Source organism: Mirounga leonina, unplaced genomic scaffold, assembly GCF_011800145.1.
Source record: "Mirounga leonina isolate KUSES-001 unplaced genomic scaffold, KU_Mleo_1.0 Mir_418, whole genome shotgun sequence".
In the NCBI taxonomy this organism is placed as follows: domain Eukaryota; kingdom Metazoa; phylum Chordata; class Mammalia; order Carnivora; family Phocidae; genus Mirounga; species Mirounga leonina.
The window spans coordinates 14289758-14316029 of NW_023270739.1; the positions used below are offsets into that span (position 1 = coordinate 14289758).

The following is a 26272-nucleotide window of genomic DNA, read 5'->3' on the forward strand; positions in this document are numbered from 1 at the left end:
AATAAAATAAAATAAAATAAAATAAAATAAAATAAAATAAAATAAAAATAAAAGGCTCTAAATTTTCCTGAGTAAGACCTTACTTAACTATATCCCATAAGTATTCTTTTGTGTTATTTTCAATTATTATAGTTTTTTATTTAAATTCAATTAGCCAACATATAGTACATCATTAGTCTCAGATGTAGCATTCAACAATCTGTCGGTTCCACATAACACCCAGTGCTCATCACATCACGCACCCTCATTAGTGCCCGTCACCCAGTTACCCCATCCCCCCACCCACTACCCCTGCAACAACCCTCAGTTTATTTCCTAGAGTTAAGAGTCTCTCATGGTTTTTCTCCCTCTCTGACTTCCCAGTCAGTTTTCCCTCCCTTCCCCTATGATCCTCTGCCCTGTTTCCTATATTCCACATGAGTGACACCATATAATTATCTTTCTCTGATTGACTTATTTTGTTCAGCATAATACCCTCTAGTTCCATCCACATCAATACAAATGGCAAATATTCATCCTTTCTGGTGGCTGCATAATATTCCATAGTATAAATACACCACATCTTCTTTATCCATTCATCTGTCGATGGACATCTCAGCTCTTTCCACAGTTTGGCTATTGTGGACATTGCTGCTATGAACATTGGGGTGCAGGTGCCCCTTTGGATCACTGCTTTGTATCTTTGGGGTAAATACCCAGTAGTGCAATTGCTGGATTGTATGGTAGCTTTATTTTCAACTTTTTGAGGAACCTCCATACTGTTTTCCAGAGTAGTTGCACCAGCTTGCATTCATTCCCACCAACAGTGTAGGAGGGTTCCCCTTTCTCTGCATCCCCGCCAAACTTGTTGTTTCTTGTCTTGCTAATTTTAGCCATTCTGACTGGTGTGAGGTGGTATCTCATTGTGGTTTTGATGCGTTTTTCCTCAATTATTATAGTTTTAATGACTTCTTTGATCCAGTTTTTAAAGACTGTTTCTCAAGTTCCAGGTGGGTAAGTTTTCTGGTTTATATTTTTGCTCCTGATTTATTGCGATCAGATATTATGGTTGTGATAGTACATCTCTGTGAAATGTACTAAGGTTTCTTTTATGGTTTCTAGAAATGCTTTGTGGACATAAAAGAAAAATGTGTATTTTCTATTTGTAGGGGCAGAGCTATACAAGCTCACTGATTATGTCATTCAAATATTCTACATCTTCATTATTTTGGTCTTTTTCAGTGTTTTCTAAACTAGAGTCATTAAAATACTCACTTTTGGGATTTTTTTCCATATCCACGTAACAGCTATACTGCTATTTAATATATTTTACTTTAAAAGGAAACCAGTATCATTTGTCTTTTCAGCTCAACATCAACACAAGCCTAGCACAGGGCACTGAAATACTTGAGAATGAATATGTTAGAGGCTGAACCGTGTCTTCCCTAAAACTCGTGTTTAAGGCTTAACCTCAAAATGTGACTATATATTTGGAGATAAGACTTTTACAGAGGTAGTTTAGGTTACATGAGGTCATACAGATGGGACCTCATACAGTAGGACTAGTGTCCTGAGAGAAGAGGAAATTTGGGATACACAGAGACACCAGGGACCCGTGCACAGAGAAAGGCCACGAAAGGAATCGGCAAGAAGGTGGCTGTCTGCGAGTCAAGGAGAGGAGCCTCAGAAGAAATGGAACCTGCCAGCCCCTTGATCTTGGACCTGTAGCCTCCAGAACTGTGAGAAAACACAGTTTAAACCCCCCAGCCTGTTGTCTTTTGATATGGCAGCCCTAGCAAACCAATATGCAAGGAATGAAGCTTCCCTTCTCTGGGGAGACCCAGCGCAGAGGCAGGCGGTGCTCCCACTGCGGATTCACGGCCTTGCCTGGGACCCACACAGCAGGAGGACTTGCCCAGAAGCTCACGGAGCTCCAGCCTCACTCTTTGCTGAGGGATCCAGGGGTCAGGCCCCCCCGGGCAACAGCAGGAATCCTTGCCCTGGGCCCTGCTGGGGACACAGCCTAAATCCGGTCTCTAGACCTACAGCCCCTACATCACCTGTGAATCCTGCCAGGCAAACAAATGAGCTGCGTTAGGCTTGTCTGGTTGAAGTGCCCGGCCAGAAGCTAGGGATTGAGCCTTACGCCCATCTCCTCTGGCCCTTGGAGTCCTTTTTGGAAGACTAGACTTTCCCTTGCTTTCCAGTCAAGCCAGCTCTGAGAACAGTTCAAGCAGGCAGTAGGAAATCTATACCAAACTGCAGAATGGCACCCTGCCGTGTCCCTCAGTGTCTATGACTCTCGCCTCCATGACAGCCACCACCCCATCCTTCCCGCGGCAACTGCCATTTCAGGTTCCCTCTGTCTCTTGCTCTGACCTGCAGTTGCCCACAAATCCATCTCTCCAACTCCTTCCTGTTCTTCATTCTGACCAAATCACGTAATAGCAACAGTTGGTTTTTCCACATGCCTTCTCTCCACATAGTAAGGTGGTATTGCAAGCACCTTAGGTTTCTCAACCTCACAGACACCCTCGGGAGGTACACTTAACACCCCCATTTGACAGACAAGCGAACTGAGGCAGAGCGAGGTTAAGCAACAGGTAACGTGGCCAAGTGGTGGCACAGCCTCAATTCAAAGTGTGCAGCCTTGGTGGGGGCGGGGTAGGACGTCCATCTGCCCAGAGCCTGACTGCCCGTCGGCTGCTCAGGGCCGGGGTGAGGAGCACGAGGAGCCGAGGGGGCAGAATTCGAGTCCCGGAGCTGGGCCAGGGCTGGTCCCACTCTTAGGAGGCCCTGAGTGGGCGGGCCTCCCTCGCCTCACCCCCACCCTGGCCCTGCACTTGTGTTCTTTCCCTGCTCCCCCAGGCCCGAGAATGACGTCTGCTGGGGACCTTCCACAGGCTGCTACAACTCACCTTTCGGTCTTCCCGTCTTTCATTTTGTCTCCATGTCGTGTCTGCTTGTCTACCTGGGATGTCCTTTCCCAGCCCCACGTCTGTGGATCTAACACCTGCCATCCCTCGCCACACAGAGGGTCCCCAGGGATCCTCCAACCCTGCTCTGTTCTCCTGTGGGGCCACTGCTGGTTTCCAGCAGAGCTTTCCTCTTTGCTCTCTGTGCTCATGCCCCGGGGTCTCCTCATTCTCGGACTTGAAACCTCCTCCGCTCTGGGCTGACGCTCTGACAGTCAACACCCTATCCTAAGCCGCAGACCTGCCTACTCGACACCTCGACTCAGCTGTCTACTAGGCATCTCCAACTCGGCCCCCAATGCCCGAGCATCTGATAGACCCCAGGGACCACCCTCCTCCCAGTCCTCCCATTTTGGGTGAAACAGCACCTCCAGCCTCAATCCTTCCAGTTGCTGAAGCCCAAAGTGTCGGAGTTGTCCGGAGCTTCCCTCCCTCCCACCCCACAGCCTCCAACATTGAATCCCATTGGTTCTCCTCTCAATTTATGTTCAAATATGTGTCTCTGCTGGAATGCTCAATACCTCAATACCTTCCTCACCTTCTCTGAGTCTTCAGTCAAATGTCACCTTCCCAGTGGGGTCTTCCCTGACCAACTTAGTTAAAATCCCACTCCCCGTGCCCCACACCCCATCCCCTTCTCTGCTTAGATTTTTCCCTTTGGCACTTATCACCAGTGAACGTTCTATACAATTGACTTAATTATTTTTGCCTGTTTCCCTTAACTATGGTGTCAGGATTATTGATACTTTGTTTACTGCTGAATGGCATTTTTAAAAAATTTTATTTATTTGAGAGACAGAGAGAGAGCATGAGCAGAAGGGAGGAGCAGAGGGAGAGGGACAAAGAGACTCCCCACTGAGCATGGAGCCTGACACTGGGCTTCATTCCAGAACCCCAGGATCATGACCTGAGCTGAAAGCAGATGCTTAACTCACTGAGCCACCCAGGGGCCCTGCACAGCAATTTTTAAAGAAATGAAGGAATAACTGTGTACACTCAACCACCCTACCTGACCACACACACCTTCAGAGTTTTAGTCCGAGTTCTCTAGAGAAACTAGACCCATAGGATGTATGTATAGGAAAAGATTTCTTATAAGAAATTGGCTCGTGCCATTATGGAGGCCGAGAAGTCCCACGATCCGCCGCGAGCAAGCCGGAGAGACCGGAGAAAGCTCGTGGTATAGTTCAGTCTGAGTCCAAAGGTCTGAGAACCAGGAGCACCAAGGACAGGAGAAGACGGATATCCCAGCCGAAGCAGTCGGGTAGAACAAGCCGAATTCTCCCTTCTACCAAGGCCTTCAATGGATTGGACGGTGCCCACCCACACGGGGAGAGCAAACTGCTGTTCTGAGTCCACGGATTCGCTGCTGATCTCCTTCAGAAACACCCTCCCACCACACCCAGAAATAATGTTTAGCCAAATATCTGGGCATCCCATGATCCAGTCAAGTTGACACATAAAGTAACCATCATCGTGGTTATTCACTTCGTATCCACTGTGCCTTCCTTGGATGTAAGGAGCATTCAGTTGTGTCTGTCTCTTCATTTGTTCAGCAAACACTCAGCCAGGATTTTCGCTTTTGCAATTATTAGGCAGGCTCTACCTCACTGTCCTGACATACAAGGTACCCCCATCATACGCGCAGGGAAGCCAGCACCATGGGCTCCCATGCCCCGTTGCAGGTCCGTCAGCATGCGCTGCTGCATACCTACTGTGCGCCGGCCACGGGGCCAAGGACCTATCCATCCGCCGGCTTTTTCTGAGTCAACACATGCTTCCGTGCCCGTCAGTTTCCCTGCAATCAAGAGAGTGCTTACATGGCCAGTGTTGTTGGGCATGTGGAAAACTACACAGGAGACGCTGGGAAGAACAGAGCAGCACCGCGCTGTGGAAAAGCACAAAGTTGGAAACCAGAATGGCTTCTGGTCCCAGCTCTGTGCTGAGCTGTTTAACCTTGACCTTGATGTTGAGGAGGCAGCTTCACATTCAGCCTGTTTCTGCACCTGTAATCGGACTTGCAGGAGCTGACATCCCTTTCCCATCTCAGATACTATGAAATAGTGCCTGAGAGGCAAACAGCTGTAGTAAGGCTGTTCATGGTGAGGTCCCACGCACAGCCGGCCCTGGGGGTCCAGAAACACCCCAGGAGTGCCCAGAGGACGGCATATGGTGCTACCGCTATAGAGCATTAGCAGGGAAGGTTCTGCAGGAAAACGCTGTTTCCTTGCAGTGGAATTTCAAATTCAAAAACTTAAGAAAAAGCTCTTTTCTTTTTCTAAATAAAAAAACCTTATGAGGGCGCCTGGGTGGCTCAGTTGGTTAAGCGACTGCCTTCGGCTCAGGTCATGATCCTGGAGTCCCGGGATCGAGTCCTGCATCGGGCTCCCTGCTCGGCAGGGGGTCTGCTTCTCCCTCTGACCCTTCCCCTCTCATGCTGTCTCTCATTCTCTCTCTCAGATAAATAAAATCTTTAAAAAAAAAAAAATCTTATGAAATATTAAAAGTTGAGTGATCTGATTTAAAGTGGGTTCAAGGGAAGAGACCTGGCCTGTCGTTCTATGACCTCCCTCTCCAACTCCCATCATCTAATGCTGTGTCACAAATTACCCCAAAACTTAAGTTTATGTTTTGCCCATTCCTGGATCTCCTATCAGGGATGGAATCGTGGTAAGTGATGGTCAGGAAAGGCCTTCCGCTGTTCGGGCACACCTCGGAGATACTGCGGGTCCGGTTCCAAGCCACTGAGATACGGTGACTATCACAATACAGCGAATCAATAAATTTTTGGTTTCTTGGTGCATTTAAGTTATGTTCACACTATACTGTAAGTATGCAATAGCATTATGTCAGAAAGAAAACAAAGTACACACCTCAATTAAAAAACATTTTATTGATAAAACAGCTATCATCTGAGCTTTCAGCGAGTCATAATCTTTTTGCTGGTGGAGGGTCTTGCCTCCATGTTGGCGGCTGATTGATCAGGATGGTGGTTGCTGAAGGTTGGGGTGGCTGTGGGGATTTCTTAAGATACTGAAGTTTGCTGCGTCAGTTGACTCTTGCCTTCACAAATGATTTCTTTGTAGCATGAGATGTTGTCAGGTAGCATTTTTTAAATTTTTATTTATTTTTTAAAGATTTTATTTATTTGAAAGAGAGAGAGAACGAGTAGTGGGGAAGGGCAGAGGGAGAGAAAGAGAGAGAGAAGCAGACTCCCTGCTGAGCAGGGAGCCTGATGTGGGGCTTGATCCCAGGACCCTGGGATCATGACCTGAGCCGAAGGCTGATACTTAACCGACTGAGCCACCCAGGCGCCCCAGCATTTTTTTTTTTTTTTTTTTTTAGAGAGAGAGCACACACATGGGGGTGGGAAGGAGCAGAGGGAGAAGGAGAGAGAAAATCCCAAGCAGCCTTCATGCCCAGCACAGAGCCCACTGGGGGGCTCAATCTCATGACCCTGAGACCATGACCTGAAACCAAGAGTTCAGTGGTTTCCTTCAGAAACACCCTCCCACCACACCCAGAAACAATGTTTAGCCAAATATCTGGGCATCCCATGATCCAGTCAAGTTGACACATAAAGTGTCAACTGAACCACCCAGGAACCCCTATCTGGTAGCTCTTTACCCCCAGGAGAACTTCCAAAATTAGGAGTCAATTCTCTCAAACTCTGCCACTGTGTTATTACCTAAGTTTATGTGATATTCCAAATGCTTTGTTGTCATTTCAACAGTCTTCACAGCATCTTCACAGGGAGTAGATTCTGTTTCAAGAAACAACTTTTTTGTTAAGCCTCTGAGAGTCCCATGTTGGGAATCTGCGCTCAGCAGGGAGTCTGCTTGTCCCTCTCCCTCTGCCCCTCCCCCAGCTCCTGCTCTCTCTAATAAATAAATCTTTAAAAAAAAGAAACCTTTAGTTCCTAGGTGCCCCTTCCTGACCCCACCTCCATTCTTATCCCTTCCTAGGCAACCATCAGCTTACACTACATATTCTTCATTTTGAATTTTCATTCTCTTGCTTTCCCTTATGGTTCTATGCCAATTTTATCTCTAAACATACATACATATAGCTTCATTTTGCCTGTTTGTGTATGCAATGGAGTCACACTGTACATATTCCTTCATGACTTTTTCACTCATTTTGTTGCTGTAGTCTTATTACATGGAGACACCACAACTCCCGTGTCCATTGTTGTCTGACGGCTCTTGGGGCTGTTCCCAGGTTTTGGCTTTTGCTGTTCCTAACAGCACCATGAATATTCTCGTACGTGCCTTCTGGTGCATAGATGTACATTTGTGCTGGGTATGTATCTGAGTGTGGAGCAGCTTGGTAACAGGACATGCACGTTTAACTTGGTACTGGGTAATGTCAAACCGTTTCCCAAAGTGACTGTACCAATTAATTTACACTCCTGTCAGCAATAAATATATGTTCCATTTGTGCCACATCCTTGCCAACATTTGGCTGCTGTCAGACTCGAAATCTGCTACGTGGCTGAAATGCAGTGGTATCTCAAAGCAGTTTAATGTGTCTTTTTCCTCACTGCTGAGGTGGACTGTTTTTATGTTCCTGCCCTTTCTACTCTCATTAACATTTGAATCAAAGGTTCCCCAGGTAAAAGGAAGAGATTAACAGGCTCCCTAAAGTGGCCATCTCTGACAGGCCCTGATTCAGGGCTAAGGCTTCACCAGCCAAGCCAATTACAGGAATGTTTCAGGTGCCTCTGCAGCGCACTTGCTCTCGTGCACTCACAGGGCCCTGTCCTAGAAGCTGGGGGGCAGAGGTGGAGAACCCTGATCACCGAGAGGTAGAGACAGACCACAAGTCACATATACCATCTCCATGCGCAGTACACCGAAGTGCTCTAAGAAAACACTGAGTACCACGGAGTGCATGACACGATCCTTGGTGGAGGCAATCCAGAGCAGGGAGGTCAGGAGGAGAGTGCATTTGGGGCACAGAGCAGGTGCGCGCAGACGAGCAAATGAAAGCAGAGGTCTGCAGGTGACAGGCCTGCCGTCTGGCAGGAGACTATGGGCCTATTTGGAGGCCTCTGGAAAAATGCGGAGGGCTTGGGGCGAGGGAAGTTTGACCAGTAACATCCTGGCCACAGCCTGGCAAGAAACTGGCCGTGTAAAAACCAGTCGGGAAAAGTGCTAAAACAACGCAGACAAGGTACTGATCAGTCGTGCCCACAACACTGCACTGCGGCATGTGAAAAGCCGGGAGTCCCCCCGATGGGCCAGCAGCTCTGAAAGCTCCCATTCGTCAGAGGGGGACAGGAGGCCGAATGGAAAGGTGGCGAAGAGCGGGGCCCGGGGAAGTCACGGACCTAGGCCTCGCTTCAAATACTTGCTCCATCACTGTCTAGCTGTGCCATCCCGAGCAAGGATTCCCACCTCAGCCTGTTTCTCCATCTACAGCCGGGTGGGAACAGGAGCACTTCCCGAGAGAGCGGCCTGAGGACGAAGACAAAGGCGGCCAGCGCCGGGCACAGGCTGCGGCGAACACGCAGCTGGCGAACACTGCTAGCATTCTGCAATCACTCGGGGTGGAACAGGAAGATTTTGGAAAGGTTTTTGGTTAAGGATTAACACAAAATAGGAGTTTCTGCTCAACAACCGATGCCTAAGAAAATGAGGTGCACGTGGGTGACTAAAAGGCGCAGGGCAGGCAGCATTCATTAAGCACTGACTGAAGAAGGGCTGCGCCGTGCCTGACTCAGCCAGAGGCTGGCAGCGGCGAGAACCAGTCGATCCACCCCCAGAGGGGAAGGGGGGAGCACACACCCACACACCGCTCTGTGGGCAGAGGCGCACAGCAATGGGCACCTGGAATGCCGGGGGGGGGCCTGGGGGGGGGGGGGGTTACTGCCCTAAAGATCAAGACCGAGTGGTCAAATCAGGATTAGCTGAAAAATGGAATCCGAAAAGCCAACAACACAAAAACATAAAGCTCAGCGACCTCCATCAAGCTTTTTTTTTTTTTTTAAGATTATTTATTTATTTATTTGACAGAGAGAGACACAGCGAGAGAGGGAACACAAGCAGGGGGAGTGGGAGAGGGAAAAGCAGGCTTCCTGCCGAGCAGGGAGCCCGATGCGGGGCTCGATCCCAGGACCCTGGGATCATGACCTGAGCCGAAGGCAGACGCTTAACGACTGAGCCACCCAGGCGCCCCTCCATGAAGCTTCTTTAGCAGCAAGTGCTCATCATCGTCAACACAAAACCCGAACTCTATTCAGCACTCGTGCGAAGAATTCCGAGACCACCACTCAGTAAGAAGGCACACAGGGTGGATGTGAATACCTTTTAATGTTTCACATTGGTTTTTTTTCCAGAAGATATATAACAAAATACATAGAATTTAATATGAAATCTCAGTACAGTGGGCAATTACAGAATCTAAATAGGACAAGTCGATAAAGTATAATCCTTCTTGTGGGGGCCGAACATCCCATTCCACTAAGAAGAGAGAATCACAACATGATTAGGCACAAACATATCACACTGCCTATTGTTCTAACTTCTGAGACTGGCAGGCTTGGAGGAAAAAACTATTAAAAAAATAAATAAAACTGAACACAGTCAACTGCCTCAGTTTCCCCCCGTTCTCCTTTCCTGTTGTCTTCACAGAACCGCGTGGGTGAGGGCGTGAGGCAGAGCCGTGTGGGGCAGGTTTAGGCGCACGGCTGACTAAGTGCCAGGCAGACGCAGAAGCTCCCTGAGGTGACCAAGAAATGTACTGTAGATCAGCCACTCGGCGTTGCTGCTGAGAATCCGGGCTGAGGGGAGGGGTGACCTGCTGGCGGGAGGCCTGATGGCCACAGCACAAGTTTCAAATCCAACTTCAAGAGAGACAAGGTGGCCCACACGTAACCCTGGAGTAGTCAGCACATTCACACAGAAATCTAGAACTGCAGAGCTAATCCCTCTCTGTCACACTACAAGTCGGAATGCTAATGGAGCATAAACACTTCAGCCACAATTCCGCCAGGACCAGTCATTCATTCAACAGAAAAAGTCAAAACCATTTGGTTTTTAAATGAAAATCCTTCACATCCACCTGTGGTCAAAAATAATAACTTACGACATTAATAGCTTCCTTAAAAAAGCAATTACCACAAAAGAGTTAAATCATAAGTGTGGGAAGACCTATTTTCCTATAAATGTAGCTCGTAGAAAGGGACAGATACAAAGCACACATGAAAAGTAAGGCCGTGATAGTCTGTGTTTTTAGCTTAAAGCTAAAGTTACCCCCAAAAAAGGTATTACACAAGTTAAATGTTTCTTACTGCAAAAGAGCTCACTTAGACCAACACAATAAACTATATAAAGGACAACATTTATTGTTTTTCCCCATTTAAGGTGCCCCTCTGCCTCCCTGATGAGTCCTGGTGCGAATCCTCCTCTAGTGCAAATTCCACGCACCGGAGGATTACTTCCAACAGGCTGGCCAAGGAGACACCTCCTTTCCTAAACACAATTACGACTGATAATAGTCAGTGATGTAGCACATGGAGCAAATGTGGCCAGATTCAACCGTAACTGTACTTGTTCTGGACACAGAACTCATCAGGGAGACCCTGCTCAACGGTCACAGAGAACAGGATACGGGAATCCTGGGACAGTTCTCTTGCGCGCGACAAGCCCATGCAGCCTCCAAGGGACCATGCACCAGGCGCCTTACTTGCATACTCTAGCCAAGACTTAACTTTTGGACAAAACCCGACTACTAACATGTCTCATCTCTAGTCTCATTTACCTCGGAGGAAAAAAAAATCAACATTAGAAAGCTTAACAGTGAGAATCAGCAAACCCAGAAAGGGAAAGTCATGCTCAAACTGCTCGACAGCTGTTCCATCACTGCCCACCACACGGGCTTGAGGCCAGTGACTTCATGGACGCACCGCACCGATGCACTGCCGAATGTCAGTTCCAGTCCGTCACGGTGATCCCAGTGGGACGCTGCCTGCCTTCCATTCACCACCTCCTACCCAGGAAATCCAAAGGGGCCTTGGGTGCTGTGAGCACAGGACATGCATGTGCCAAAGCCCAAGACCCTTCCTAAAACTTCCCCTTGGATTTGGGCAAGGAAACAGGGCAGTGGTTTGGAGTGCTGGCGGCAGCATCCACACTGGGGCTTAACCTCAGCAGCCGGCCTGGAGGATGCTTCCCCCAGAGCGCTTGGTCACCGACAGAGTCGTGAATACCTGCGGGGAGGAGAGAGCAGGAGATTTTCAGACACCCGAGCAGATGAATTAACAGCGAGCAGTGCAGATAACACCACACCTACCTATCAGGAGTGACTCAGGGGCGCCTGGGTGGCTCAGTTGGTTAAGCGACTGCCTTTGGCTTAGGTCATGATCCTGGAGTCCCAGGGTCGAGTCCCGCATCGGGCTCCCTGCTCGGCAGGGAGCCTGCTTCTCCCTCTGACCCTCCCCCCTCTCATGCTGTCTCTCATTCTCTCTCTCTCAAATAAATAAATAAATAAATAATCTTTAAAAAAAAAAAAAAAAGAAGAGTGACTTAGAGGACTACTTAAAACGAATACAACAGAAAAGTAATATGACCAAGGATATCACAACTTCTCCAGATAAAAGGGGAAAAACATTTTAAAACCAAGGTAAAAGAGAAAAAAATTGAGCTTATATCAACTTTATTACCATGAGGGTGATTAAAGCATTAAATGTATCACCCAGGTTGCTCGTCAATTCTCTAAAAGAAATGCATGGTGAAATATTCTGGATACGCAGAAAGGTATAAAGTACACGGTTACAAACACCCATGTGCCTACTCAGCTTGGGGATTACAAACGTGGTTAGAGCCCCCCTCAATCAGTGCTTACCAGTCCTCTACATTTCCTGCATTTCTTCTGTGTGCTTTTAAAAACTTTACCTCTGAACAGCAAAGTGATATATGTACCCCTTACACCTGCTTCCTTGGCCCCATCCTGCATTTCTGTACCTCATTCACCCATATGGGTACAACTCTGCACTGAACAGTATTCAATTAACTACAGTCTACTATATATACACTGTATACTACAGAACCCAATTATTCCAACAGTGAATATATATTACAAATTACATATCCAGGCTCCTATATTACTAATACGCTATTTGCAATATGCTCTGGGACATTCCAGCAGTCTCCTTGCACCCACAGCTAGAGGTACAATTGCTGGGTTGGAGGGTTATGTGTCACTTCTTTGTGACTAGATTCCCAAGGTCCCAGACCAACAGATACTCTCATCCGCAGTGACTGATGAGTCCACCTCCTGTCACATCCCTGCAAACATCTGGTGCTTGTGGACTTAGAGCCTTAACATCTTCAGGTGGCTCTTTTACTGTCTACTACTCAAGAGCATCTATTCACAAGAACAATGATTCTTTAGTGAACAAAGTCTACTCACAGATTAAAATACACAGAAATTATACTGATCTTAATACGGCAGATTTAGGGTAAGCCCAAGAATCTCATTTTTAGCATGAGTCCCAAGTGATTCATTCTAACACAGGCTTGTCTTATAGTAGAATTTCTTGTGGACACCAGCGCAGGCAATGCACTGCGAATTATGGGCAAAATCCAAAGTCTAGAAGTCTACTGCATGGTAAACTAGCCAGCAGTTGCTTATCTTCGTAGTTTTACCAAATAGGAAGCCTACTGTCAAGATTTTTAAAAACGTGTATTCCTACACATTTAGAAACAGATTTTCATCCCTGATCTAATGGAGTAATCGGTACCAAACCAGCTCCTTGGACAAAACTCATGAAACTACTTTAGACACCACACAACAGGCAATCGCCTAAAAAAGAGAAACAAGGTGGCAGCCTTCAACAGTCCTGGCTTTCTACCCAGAAGCATCTAAAAGATCCTGGCGCAGCCCAGAGAGAACACAGACATCTCGGGGACTTGGGAGAAATAGAGTGGAGACTGGGGAGGCTGAGGTGGCTGGGATTTGTGGGGCCAAATTCCCAAGAGGAGGCAGCCACCCAGAGAAAGAGCTGTCCCCTCATCTCTGCCTGAATACCAAGCTGTGCAATCGGGCCGGGGGTGGGGGGGGCAGGACCCCAGGAGGCCAGAGAAGAAGTACCACCAAAGCTGAACCAGCACCAGAACTCACTCGGGGCCGGGAAATGTTCCCGTTTGCACCAACTGCAGTCAAGGGACTTCCCTGAGCCCCTGGAGCCATCAGGAGAGACCCCAGAAAGCCACAACTAAAAACAGGGCTAGGCATTACTAGCCCCAGAGTAAAAGCTACTCTAGACCACCCTAACAAAGCTTAAAAACAAGCTTCCAAAGGATCAAATGATCCACCAGGACATTGTCTACCACAAGAAAACTCCGTCCAATTTAAAGGAAGACAACAAAACCCAGATACTTCGCACAGATTCAAAGTGCTAAATAATGGGGGGGGGGGGGGGGGGAAACCTGTCAACCTAGACTTCTACAGTCAACAAAAACTTCCTTCCATGAAGGAAGCAAAAAGAAGACGTTTCAGACAAACAAAAGCTAAGCGACACTGTCACTAGCACAGTCACATTATCAAAAATGTTACCGAAGTTCTTCCAGCTCCAGGAAATGCAACCAGAGGGTAACAGCTTTTCCTCCATCACCTGCCACCCGGGGCTAGCCCACTCTTCTAAGCCCCTCCTCCTGCCAGGCTGGGCTCTGGATCCCGCCCCTCACGTTCTTATTTCATGTATCACCTGAACCCACCCCTTTTTATTCTTGACCTTGCCTTTTCCATTGTTCTTCCTTCTTGGCTTTTAAACAGGCTCACCCTGCATTAATCCCCCCAAAATTCTCCCTCGACCTTATGATCACCTCTACCACCACCGTCTCTTATCCTCTTCACAGACTAAATCTTAGGCTGTTGGTACTCATGGTCTATTCTGATTCCTCATTTCACTGAAATCTGGCTTCGGTCCCTGCCACACCTGTGGGTCATAGGGAACCTTCTGGCTGCCGAACCCAGAGGGCACCTTGCAGTCTTCCCTTCACACAACCCTCTGTAGCACTTCTTGTCATCTGCCTCACCTCCCTTTTAACAACCCTTTCCTCTTCTTGTCCCACGAGGAGGACCGTGGCTACTCCCGCCGTGGCACGGAGCTGTGCTGAGCACCCATCTCCCCCAGCTCGTGGCCGCTGAGCCCCTGGGCGGGCAGGCTGTGCGGCCCAGGGCCTGCTGTCCACTCCAGCATGCTGCACCAGTGCTATCACTCAGGCCGGGAGGCGCTGTCCCAGGCCTCCACCCCAGCTTGCCCCTCAGACACCCTCGCACTAGCCGTCTCACTCGGTCTGCCTCTCCCTCTTAAGCACCATCTCTCCAGCCACTGTGTCCCTCCCGAACTCTCCACCAGCAAGACCTAACCAACACCTCCTCCTGGATGACACTTCAAACTCACCCTGTCCAAGACTGCGCTTGCCCCCTCCCTCTCCCTGAATCCAGCTCTGCTCAGTGAGGGCCACTGCCAGGCCACGCATCTGCAATGAATGCTTCTGCCGTCTCCAGGCCTGCTGAGAAACAATCAATTATGAGGTCTTACATAGCTTCTTTTCTGTCATATCTGATCTCTCCTTATGTTAACACTGATACTTAATTCATGTCTTATAACTCTGACCGAACTACTGGGAGGTTTTTGCTAGTTTCCAAAACACAGTGCCCCATGAGGACCTTTTGTGTGGACCACACATTATACACTTTCACCCTATTAGATGTGAGGGGCCCAGGGCTTGCTTTGGCCAGGGACATGTATGGAAGCAGGATGCGTCACTTCTGAAACCCGTGAGCACGGGTTTAGCGTGCTCTCCTACATCTCCTTCCCCTCTGCGACTTAGCCAGAGACGCCCTGGGAAGGGGCTGCTTCTACCAGTCGGGCCCTGGACTGAAGGGAGCATGGAAACAGAGTTGCAGCTGACCCATGATGACCACAGGGCACCAGCAATGAAGAGACCTGTTTTTAGAAGCAAAACACCACCACCACCACCTGTCCATCTATACTGCCCAGTCATGAAAACGTAAATGGGCTTTGTGTTCAATTCATTACATTTAGAAGCATATTTGGTTATTGAGTACAATTAAGATTTCAATCCAAACCTTTCTGGTCACACCAAGTAGGCCGGAGGGAAACACCAGTAAGTTTCGGTAGAGTTCATCTGTCCTCTCCTACACCCAGGCTGACCCTTCTCCAGCCACTACGTGTCTTTCTGAGACTGGAGACCATGGCTTATTTGAGAGAGTCCCCGGGGGGAAGCAAGACTCATCGAGTACCCTTATCTGTGTCGGCACACCTGGACACACTTTTTGGTCAGCTACCCCCTTGATTCCTGAGAGATAACTGGTTTCCTGGCTTTTAATAAAGAGGAAAGACCAAAGAAATCAAGGCTACTTTGACTTATGCAGGTCAAAGCAACAGGAATCAGCATCAAAACTACTTTTGAATAAAAGGAGAAAAACTTTTTGTGTAAAAGAGGAACATTACTGAGAAAAGCCCTGGGTCCATTTCAGTCTTTAAAGTAGTGACAAAAGGCCTTTTTATTTCTTATATACCAGTATATATATATATATATATATATCAGCAACACCTTAAAAAATTCAGACCCAAGTAATAATGGACAGTATTTTTATGAAGCCAGAAAAAAATATGAATGATTCACATTTTAAAAAAATAGGTTAGCAAAGTGGCGCCTGGGTGGCTCAGTCATTAAGCGTCTGCCTTCAGCTCAGGTCATGATCCCAGGGTCCTGGGATCAAGCCCCGCATCGGGCTCCCTGCTCCTCGGGAAGCCTGCTTCTCCTCCCACTCCCCCTGCTTGTGTTCCCTCTCTTGCTGTGTCTCTCTCTGTCAAATAAACAAAATCTTAAAAAAAAAAAAATAGGTTAGCAAAGATATGTAAAAATCCTTGAAAGTTAGTCCTTTTTTACTAAAATAGAAAAAAAATTTACACTGAATTTTGTAACATTTTCATTAGCACTCCTAAATTCATGCTGATGACACTGTAAGCTATGACAACTCTTTTGAAAAGCAGTAAAATTCCTTTGTTTAAAAAAATGTGCAACTGTGGACAAGGACAGAAAGACTATACATGATAATGAAAATAGCTGTGTTAGGATGATATCATGGGCAATTTAAAATAACATCAAACACACTGGCTTCAATTTTTATAAAGGAAAAAAACATAAAGAGCCGGCGAATACATTACAGCAAATTTCAGGCTTCTGAATTTACAAGCTTAAGTTTTATTTCTCAGGAATTAATTTAGAAATAGAACTGGTAGGAGATGTGGATAGAAAAGGAACCCTGGGACGCCTGGGTGGCTCAGTCAGTTAAGTGTCTGACTCTAGATTTCGGCTCAGGTCATGATCTCAAGGTGATGAGATGGAGCCCCAAGTCAGGCTCCACGGCAGCGTGGAGTCTGCTTAAAATTCTCTCTCCTGGGGCGCCTGGGTGGCTCAGTTGCTTAAGCGACTGCCTTCAGCTCAGGTCACGATCCCAGGGTCCTGGGATTGAGTCCTACATCAGGCTCCCTGCTCAATGGGGGGAGTCTGTTTCTCCCTCTGCCCCTCTCCCCACCACTGCCACTTGTGCTCTCTCTCGCTTACTCTCTCTCTAATAAATAAAATCTTAAAAACAACAACAAAAAAACAAACTCACAGAGAAAACAGACTGCTGGTTGCAAGAGGCAGGGGTGGGGGATGGGAGAAATGGATGAACTATTTTGTTTTCTTCTTGTTTCTGTTTTCAAATAATTTTTTTTATGATTTTATTTTTAAGTAACTTCTACACCCAACATGTGGCTTGAACTCATGACCCTGAGATCAAGAGTCACATGCTCTTCTGACTGAGCCAGCCAGGCGCCCGGAAGAGGAGCTTTTTCAAAATATGCACCCCTTCCCACCCCAGCCCCCAGCCCCCTGAAGAAATACTGTAAGGATGACCTTGAGTGAAACCACATCTTCTAACAATGCAAAGCCCCGTAAGAACCCAGCCTAGACACTCTCTGCACAGCACTGCTCACCGACCCTATGACGCCGGCACCACCTCTGTTTTAGTTAATGTGGAAACTAAGGCCGCCGAAAAGCTGGGCGCTGGGGCCAGGCTCACTGAGCTTTTGCTGAGATTACAATCCAGCTCTGTGTCTCCACACACTCGTGCTGCCACCAGGAAATCACTTCCATTTTTTTTTGAGTCCTATGTCCAATACCATGGAAGGAACACGCAAGTGGAGTATCGTCTGCACGGTGGTGTCTCGGGAGCCAGACTGGTCAGGTCTGAATCCTGGTTCTGCCAGTTCCAAGCTGGAGAACCATGGGCGAGTTATTCAACCTCCCTGTCCTCCATTTCCCCATCTGTAAGTGGAGCTCCGACTGCCCCTCCCCGCCAAGGGGGGAATTCTTTTAAGGACCTGGCAGAGAGCAGACTGCCTGACACAAGGAAGGCCTGATGAACGTCAGCGCCGGGGTCAGCATCACGCCCCTGGGACCCGCTCTTGCTGCTTCAGGCCACAGCTGTGAGTCACTCCCACTTCTTCCCTCTCCCACTTGCCGTCAGTTGGCAAGCACAGGAAGCCACCTCCTGTTTCCCTCCCAAATGTATCAAGGTCTCTTGATGTCCACCGCCAGCACCATCTCCCCTCTTACTTCCGGATGTGCCCGCTCGGGTCCAGGTCCAATGCCACAACGCAGCCAGGGATTTCTCTCCATGGTGCATCTGATCACGTTACCCCCTGCGCTGACGACCTCTCAGCCGAACTCCAGTGCCCCCAGGATAAAGCCCAAACACCCTGTCTTGGTTTACAAGGCCATGACCTTCCTACCTACTTCTCTAGCATAATTTTTCCACCTCTCTCTGGGCTCCTTCAAGCTACAGCAGTCCTGAGGGCCTTCCAGTTCCGTGAAGGAACAGGATCTCTCCCAGAGCCTTGTCTTTGGTGATCCCTCTGACTGGCTAACCACCAACACATTCTACTCGTCGTAGACAAGAACTACCTCCTCACCCGTCCTGCCCCGGCATCCCTACTCCAGACACCACTTTGGATGGACCCTGATCTGGGGGCTTGTCACACTGAACTGCGACTGGTCCTTCACTCAGCGGCCTCCTGCTCTCTCTTAATCTCATCTTAAATCCCTGCCCTAGCCCCACAAGTGCCCAGCACAGTGCTACACACACAACTGCCCAACAAATGTGTTCGCAGACTGACAGAGCACCCGATTTTTCTCTCATTAATCAACCACCAGCTTGGGAAGAAAAAAAAATTTTTGTAAGCCCTATCAAATCAGTGCAACTTTCAGCCTCCAAGCTTCAAAGTCATAAGAGAACCAACAGATGGAGATGCATAGCAGCAAATGCTTACCCAGGTCCCCAAATGTGCCAGGTCCACCAGGGAGAACAGGCCTTTGGCTGACCTCCCTGTAGGCAGGGGCCTCGGGAAGACGCCCTAGCTCTTCGGCGCACCTCTCTGCCCAGCTGACAGTCATCCTGCCAGATGCCATCCCACTCGCCACTGCTGGGCCACAATACAACACAACCACGCAGGTGCGGGCAGGCAGTCTTTTCACCAGCCCACCGAGAGCTAAACTCAGATTTAAAAAGTTAGACACTCACATACGCAAGTTGAGAAGTCATCTTTTCATCCATGCCAGAGGAGTGCTGTTGTTTGTAAGGACCTTGGACTGGCTTCTAAAGTTTTAAATACACTCACTGATGTGGGTTGTCTCCCAGAAAGATATGCTCAAGTCCTAACCCCCGGTCCCTGTTAACATGACCTCATTTGGATAAGGTCAGCTGGATTTGAGCCCTAATCCAATGACTGATGTCCTTCCAACAAGGTGAATCCAGACACAGACACACAGGATGCAAGGCTGTGCATGTGAAGACAGAAGCAGAGACTGCAGCGGTCCAGGACTGAGCCAAGGACAGCCAAGGGCGGCCAGCGACCACCAAGAGTTGGAAAGGCCAGGCAAGATTCTTCTCGAGAGCCCTGGGAGGGAGAGTGGCCCTGCTAACACCTTGATTTCAGACTTCCAGCCTCCAGAACTACTTGAGAATAAACTTCTGTTGTGTTAGGCCACCCAGTGTGTGGCACTTGGTTACGTCAGCTTGATCTTTTTAAAGCATCATATTATATTCTAATATTTATCTCACCGAACGTGTTTTTGAAAAAATGAAGTTAGTTGGTTCCCTCCCTAGGCAGGTAGTCATTACACTGAACAAAAAAAGATATATTGTACATTCTTTAAGAACTTCCATCTGGATTCTTTTTAATTTGGGGGTCATCCTTTTAGAAGTTTAGGTTTATTTCACAAACACAGCAGTTTTCTAGGAATAATGCCCTGGTCACTAAACATGTTAATATTTTATGCATCCATCCCAGCCAGGTGCATATTAACACAGAGGAGGACCCTATCCCTAATCATAGAAAAGGCAAAGCAGAAAGAAAAAAACATTTTTCCAGGTCTTGAAGTTGACATTTCACACACTCGGCAAAGAGTTCAGCTGTGCAAGAGCAAAAAGAACAGAGACCAACCGGGTAACCGGCCGTAGAATGAAATCCGGCATGAGCACGCACACATGTGTGTAAGCACACGCCCGCCCTGGAAACCACGGACTCTGGCAGCCAGATAACAGCTACGATTTTCAACTCCATAGCTAAGCTGGTCTAATACGAGCTACCTCCTCCCAACCTTCACGACGGTCTCCAAAGTAGACACACTTTTAGTTTACAAGGACTGCTTCGCAGTAAGCATGACAACATTCAACTCTTGCATGATCCCAGACAAGCATGAAGAAACACTGACACCCAGAGACCCAGAGCAGTCAACTTCTACTTCTCATGTCATATTTGCTTGATCTCTTAAAAGCATCACTTTCAAATCTCATCCTTTGATACCAAAACTAAAGAGGGAGACAACATCATTTAGCCTTGAGGTAGCTCTGGGATAATAGGATTGAAGCTCTTTCTGGGTATGAACGGCATTAGTTACTGACTGCCGTGAAAATAATTTAGGAGACATGATAAAAGATTTAAGGCACATCTCTATAAATAAATCATTGCCATCATTTTTACCATCAGCATGAAACTACTATCCAGTTCACACCAGGAACGAAGGTATTTGAAAAAGGAAAAATCATTTCTAGAAACAAGGTTCCTTTTGAGGTATTCCATCATGAATTAAGCTGTAAGGAGGTACAGAAGTAGCTCAACTACAGCAGAAAGACACTAACTTCAGAGTCCTGGACTTGCCACTTGCAAGCCACGTGCTGTTGTGCACTTTTAAACAGAGCTGTTAAAGTGTAGGGGACCCACCTCTGCACAGACGGGGTGGATTCCAATGGTACTGTCCAGCTGCTTTTTGGTCAGTCCACACTTAAGGGCAGCTGCAAAGCCTTGTGTCACTTCTCCAGCATTTGGACCCAGTACGTGGAAGCCCACAACACGTTCCTAAGATGTAAAATAAAGTAATAACAGTTATACTGATTCTTTCCCCCTTTATAACCTAGAACACAGACGTAGTCTATTCTAAAAACCCTGTTCAGAAATTATCAAAGACCTATATTAACACTTGCTAAAAGTGACTTAGGCTGCAGATACTCCAACATGGGCCAGTAGAGTGTGGTGGTGACAGCAAGCAAGAAGGGAGAGACAAGAGCTGGCCTTGACCAAGGAAGAAAATCATTAAAAGCAAACATGTCTACAATTCCATAAGCACCAAAATGTTCTGGAACATGTTTTCAAAGGGCAGTTCTGTCCTCATCTCCTCTATCTGGTTGCCTAAAAGCTGTAGATAAACTACCTGTGATAGCCGTAACATTTAAAAGCAGTCATTTTGGGGTGCCTGGCTGGCTCAGTTGGTAGAGCATGCAACTCTTGATCTTGGGGTTTTGAGTTTGAGCCCCATGCTGAGTGTAGAGATTACTTAAAAAAAGTAAAAATCTATGGGTGCCTGGGTGACGCAGTTGGTTAAAGCATCCCACTCTTGCTTTTGGCTTAGGTCATGATCTTGGCATCATGAGATCAAGCCCCACATCGAGCTCTATGCTCAGCGTGGAATCTGCTTGGGTTTCTCTCTCTCCCTATTCACCCCCCACCCACTCTCTTACTCTCTAAAATAAACAAGTCTTAAAAAAATAAAAATTGAAAAAAAAATAGATAAAAGCAATCATTTAAATTTAAAAATCATTTTAACTAAGGCTTTGGGGGTAGACAGCACAGTTAGACTTAAAATTCTTCCAATCTGAAACCCTTTCTGAAATCAACAGGAAAATGTTGGCAACTCTGAATAAACTCTAAATCCCGGACTCCACCTACCAAGGGCAGAGAAATCTGATGAATTCTAATGTTCAGACTTCATGACTGAGCTATACTACCTAGTCCAACCTCCTCACCACAGGTAAGGCACCTCAGGCTGCGGGGTGTACAGCGTTATCTAAGGTTCAGTCGTTGCCTGGAGAACAATCAGGAAGGTCATCCTGTTGCTGAAGTACTGTAATATATTCCACCTTGAACTCTTACACTATTCATCCTGCCCATCAGGGGCTTAGCGTATGGATAGAGCACCAAACACACTGCACTTAAAATATACTAGATATACATTTAATAATATGGATAGATCTCAAAAAAAAAAGAGATTTTCTAAAAAGTTGCAGGCTTCTATTTTTAGCTGAAGATACCACTCTTAAACCACAATGCATAATGTTTATGGATATATAACAGGCAGCAAACGTAAAAACATGAACAGGTGAGGACTCACTTCAAAACAGTGTTACCTCTGGGGCAAGGGGTGAGGACTATGGGATTGAGAAGGAATACAAAAGACTACACAGGCATAGGGTAATGCTTAAGAGCATGGGATCTACACTGCCTGTGATTAGTTCCAACTCTGCCATTAACTAGATAAGTGAGCTGAGCACAATTACTTAACCTCCATGTGCTTCAGTTTCCTCATTAACAGACGGGATAACAAGAGTACACACCTCACAGGATTGTACAAGAATTAACTAAGTTAATACATGAAGACCTCTAAGTACTGCAATGATACATAGTAAGTGCTCAGTAAACATAAGCTGTTATAAATTTCCTCTGTGATGGTTTCTTTCTTACTAGAGAAAAGCTTTGGTGAAGCAAACACACCAAATGTTAACACTCATTGAATCTGGACAGTGGGTACTTTCCCTATCTTCCTGTAAATGTTAAATATTTCATGTAAGAGAAGCACAGCAAACAAAAAGAATAAAAACCTAGTAGACAATAAACACTGGAAAAACCAAGCACAGGTAGACACTGTGAAGTGACTGACTCAAAATGAATAAAGCATATGCCCCAAGGATGGTCAAGTTCTAGAAGCATGCTTCTGCAGGAGATTGCTCATGACAGAAGAACAATGACAAGTATTCATCTTTTCTAACACTATCTTTTTCTATTAAAATAATTGAAAACAGTATCACTCTCCTTATGGCCTCAACTATTTTAATTAAGATGGGGCTCATTCGTAGTGAAAACCATTTTTCATATTAAATTTAAAAAGTGTTATCTGAGGGGCGCCTGGGTGGCTCAGTCGTTAAGCGTCTGCCTTCAGCTCAGGTCATGGCCCCAGGGTCCTGGGATCGAGCCCCAAGGAGGGCTCCCTGCTCTGCAGGAAGCCTGCTTCTGCTGCTCCCCCTGCTCGTGCTCTCTCTTGCTTTCTCTCTCACATGCTCTCTCTCTCTCAAATAAATAAAATCTTTAAAATGAAAGCATTATTTGAACAAATGACACAACACTGAAAAAAAGACAAATGAACCGCATATACATGAAACAGATTTCCTTGGTCTGAAGGAAAACGTGGAGATTTCATTGATTGCTACATGCAACATGCAACTGAACTAGCTCTTGCTAGAGGGAGACAGAACATCAGACATTTTCTCCTTCTGTCTACAGCAGAATGATGGCTAATGTATACTCAAACACTTCTAATAATAAAAACCTACGTCTGCAGAGCAAAAATTCCGTAAAATCGTTCTTCACATCAACTGCATCCTAGCATATTCACTTATTAAATGCATCTGGGATGATCTTTTTCGTAAAGGGTCCAGGTTTTCCTGCACTACTGCCTGAGGCAGTAGCTTCTCGATAGGACACATGGTTTAATTATATTCAAATCCCAAAATAAGAAAACACGTGAGGTTATTTGGCTTTTAATTATGGATTGTTTGGCATGGTTTACATTTTACTCAGGCCTTTTTTTCTCAAAGTAAGGTCCCAGCTAAGTTAAAAATACCAGTCCTCATCAGAGTCAATCCACAAGTATGTATGTGTGCATACATGTGTTCTGAGCATGAGAAGAGCAGCCAAAAAAGACAGAAAACCAAGCATGTCTTCAATCACTTTGTAGGTATGGAAACAAGCTCTGTGAGGTCAAGGAGTTTGCCCACAGGCTTTCAGTTACTGGTGTTACATGCAGTAGCCGGTAATGAAATCTTAAATCAGAACCCAGTGAAGAGCTCTTCCCATTACACACCTTTCTCATTAGCTCATTAGATTGTATAAGAATTAACTAAGTTAATACATGTAGGCCTCCAAGTACTGCAATGGTACATAGTAAGTGCTCAATAAACACTTATAAATAAATAAAGCTGTTATAAATTTCCTCTGTGATGGCTTCTCTCTTACTAGAGAAAAGCTGCTTAGGACACAAATGTGTGTTCCTCCCGTTCTTTTATACCTTCTCGTTATTTCTAGAAGTCACTGACTTCATGGCTTCCCTTTTATGAACATACACAGTTCTCACGTTGTCTCTGTGGTCTGCGCTTGGCAAGGTTGGCGGGCCTACCGGCCACGTGCGGAGCCCTGTGCTGGTGACGCTGAGTGCAGGCCAAGCGGTGTCACCATGACCTTTGCCCTCAGACCGTGTCCACGCGGCTGGGAAGACCAACACGTAAAATACTAAAGGAATGCTATGTCCATCATGTGATCAAAATAGAACTACGTATTAAAAACAAATGAAATTACTGGAAAAAAGGATTCAATGAGGATTTCACTTACATTGTCTTTGATATTACAGATTACTTTTGCATAACATTTGTTGCTATCTCTTGATGGAATCGTCCACTCCAACGGCCAGAAGTAACTATGGTAAACCTGAGAAGATATACACGCAATTTAAGACCCATTATCTCAAGAAGTATGTTTGACAAACACCAGCTGTGGATTAAAAACATTGGAGGCTCTTTGATACTTAGACTTTCATTAAACAATAAAATTCATGGAATAAGTAGGAATTTGGTCAGAAGGTAAATGACCTTCAACTTGTTGTCAGGCCCCTTTGCTATAAGCTCATCCCTTAATTATATCTCAGCCTCCGAACAGTAAACCTTAAGTAATAATAACAACAAAAAGCAAGCAAATGAGAGAAAGAAGCCAGGTAATTACTTGCTGTCTTACATCAAGAAAACAAAAGAAAAAAGAAATAAAAAACATAACACTATCTTGCATAGGAATGACAACTTTGGGCAAGAAACAAGTGAAGTGCCAGGAACAATTACAGCAATTATCCAGTTCCTTGCTTGATGCTTCCATTGACGTTTCCTCTTTTGGCATTATTCGCCAACAGCAATGAAGAAGAGAAAGGCAGGAGGGAGGGAAGATGAGAGGTGGGAGGACGCAGGTATCTTGACTGATGCTTCGTGAACTTAAGTCTGGGTGACTACAGGGATTTTTTTCCGCCTCCAGCTGCTAGCCTCAATTCAAAACATATATGGTTGGCTACCTTTTAAAAACATACTGATTATGTAACCATTATAATAAAGTGTTCTTTGATGCTGTAATACCCCAAATGCATTACTTTTATAATGAAAAATGCAAATTCTAATAAAATGAAAGCCAAAGCCTGTCAAGAAATATGAGATATATATTAAGAACCTTAAAATGTGGGGCGCCTGCGTGGCTCAATCGTTAAGCATCTGCCTTCGGCTCAGGTCATGATCCCAGCGTCCTGGGATCAAGCCCCACATCGGGCTCCCTGCTCGGCGGGAAGCCTGCTTCTCCCTCTCCCACTCCCCCTGCTTGTGTTCCCTCTCTCGCTGTGCCTCCCTCGGTCAAATAAATAAATAAAATCTTAAAAAAAAAAAAAAAAAAAAAAGAACCTTAAAATGTAAGAATCTTTTGATAGGAATCTATCTTCAGAAAATAACCAGAGAAATACAGTGAATTATGAAGATGCTCAATGTTCTATTTATGATAGTGAAAAACTATAAACAATCTAATAAAAGTATGGCTTAACAAATTATTTTATAGCATCCAAAAATACATAAGTCACTTTTGAAAACACTGTTTTTAGGGTGAAATGCCCATGACCTAACATTAACTGTAAAATAGAACAGAAAATTGCCCATAACTTAATCACACTTAAAAAAAATTAAGACATATGTACCTACAATTATACATACACACATATATATACAATATATAAACACATAAATACTTATAAAGAGACTAGAAGGAAATGTGCCAAAATATTAATAGTAGTGATCTCGTTATAAATTACAATTTCTTTTACATTTTCCTAATTTTTCAAACTTCCTACAATGAGGATATACTACTTTTATAATCAGAAAATGCTACTCATGTGGTACTAACAGACCAAGATATTACATGCTACTGCTAATGCGTATTATAAGAAAAGGATTAGGAGATTTAAAATAGGCTATTCTATCATAAAATTTACTGATTTACAGATCTGCTCTGTAAAGTTTTACTGGAAACTTTCCTCCTCGATGACTTAAGGCAGCAGTCCCTCTAGGTATAGCATTGTATACACACAAGCAGTACGTGCCCCGTGCCTGTTCCTTGACTGTGGCAGTTACAAGGGGATAGCAGTACAAAAACACCCAACTGTCACTGAGAGAGTGGTCGAAATGTTGTTAAGTTTTAGTTTCCTTCTTTGTATTTTCCACACTTCCAACAATACTGTTTTAATAATAAAAGGAACCAGTAAAAGCAGTTTCAAAAAATAGAAGGAAGTATTACTGGGTCAGCTGACAACTGAAAAACGGAAGGTGGATTATATCCAAGTATTCTATCAACATTAAACTTCCTAAAAGTGGTAACTATAACATGGTTACTAAAGAAATACCCTGTTCGCGGGAAACACACCCTGAAGAATTTAGGAGTAAAGGGGCATTTAACTTCCTTTCAAAAGGTGCAGGGAAAAAAATACAGAGAGAGAAAAAAGAGAATATAAAAAGTATAAAACAAATTTATAGGTTAACGAAAGGTCTTTGTACAATTGTTCACCTTTTCTGTATGCTTGAAGTTACTTTTAATTTTGAACAAAAAG

General features: G+C 45.7%; 1 protein-coding gene across 4 annotated transcripts in view; it reads right to left on the reverse strand.

The window, feature by feature from the left end:
• Window positions 1-9232: 9232 nt before the first annotated feature.
• Window positions 9233-26272, reverse strand: part of TXNRD1 (thioredoxin reductase 1) — a 116474-nt gene continuing 99434 nt past the window's right edge. For all 4 annotated transcript variants that reach the window (XM_034987686.1, XM_034987687.1, XM_034987688.1 and 1 more), the window contains 3 exons: window positions 23980-24075; window positions 20266-20400; window positions 9233-11166 (listed from right to left, as the gene is read on the reverse strand). In XM_034987686.1, the coding sequence (XP_034843577.1) occupies window positions 11104-11166; window positions 20266-20400; window positions 23980-24075 (294 nt within the window). In that variant the 3' untranslated portion in view covers window positions 9233-11103. The remainder of the gene's footprint in view (window positions 11167-20265; window positions 20401-23979; window positions 24076-26272) is intronic.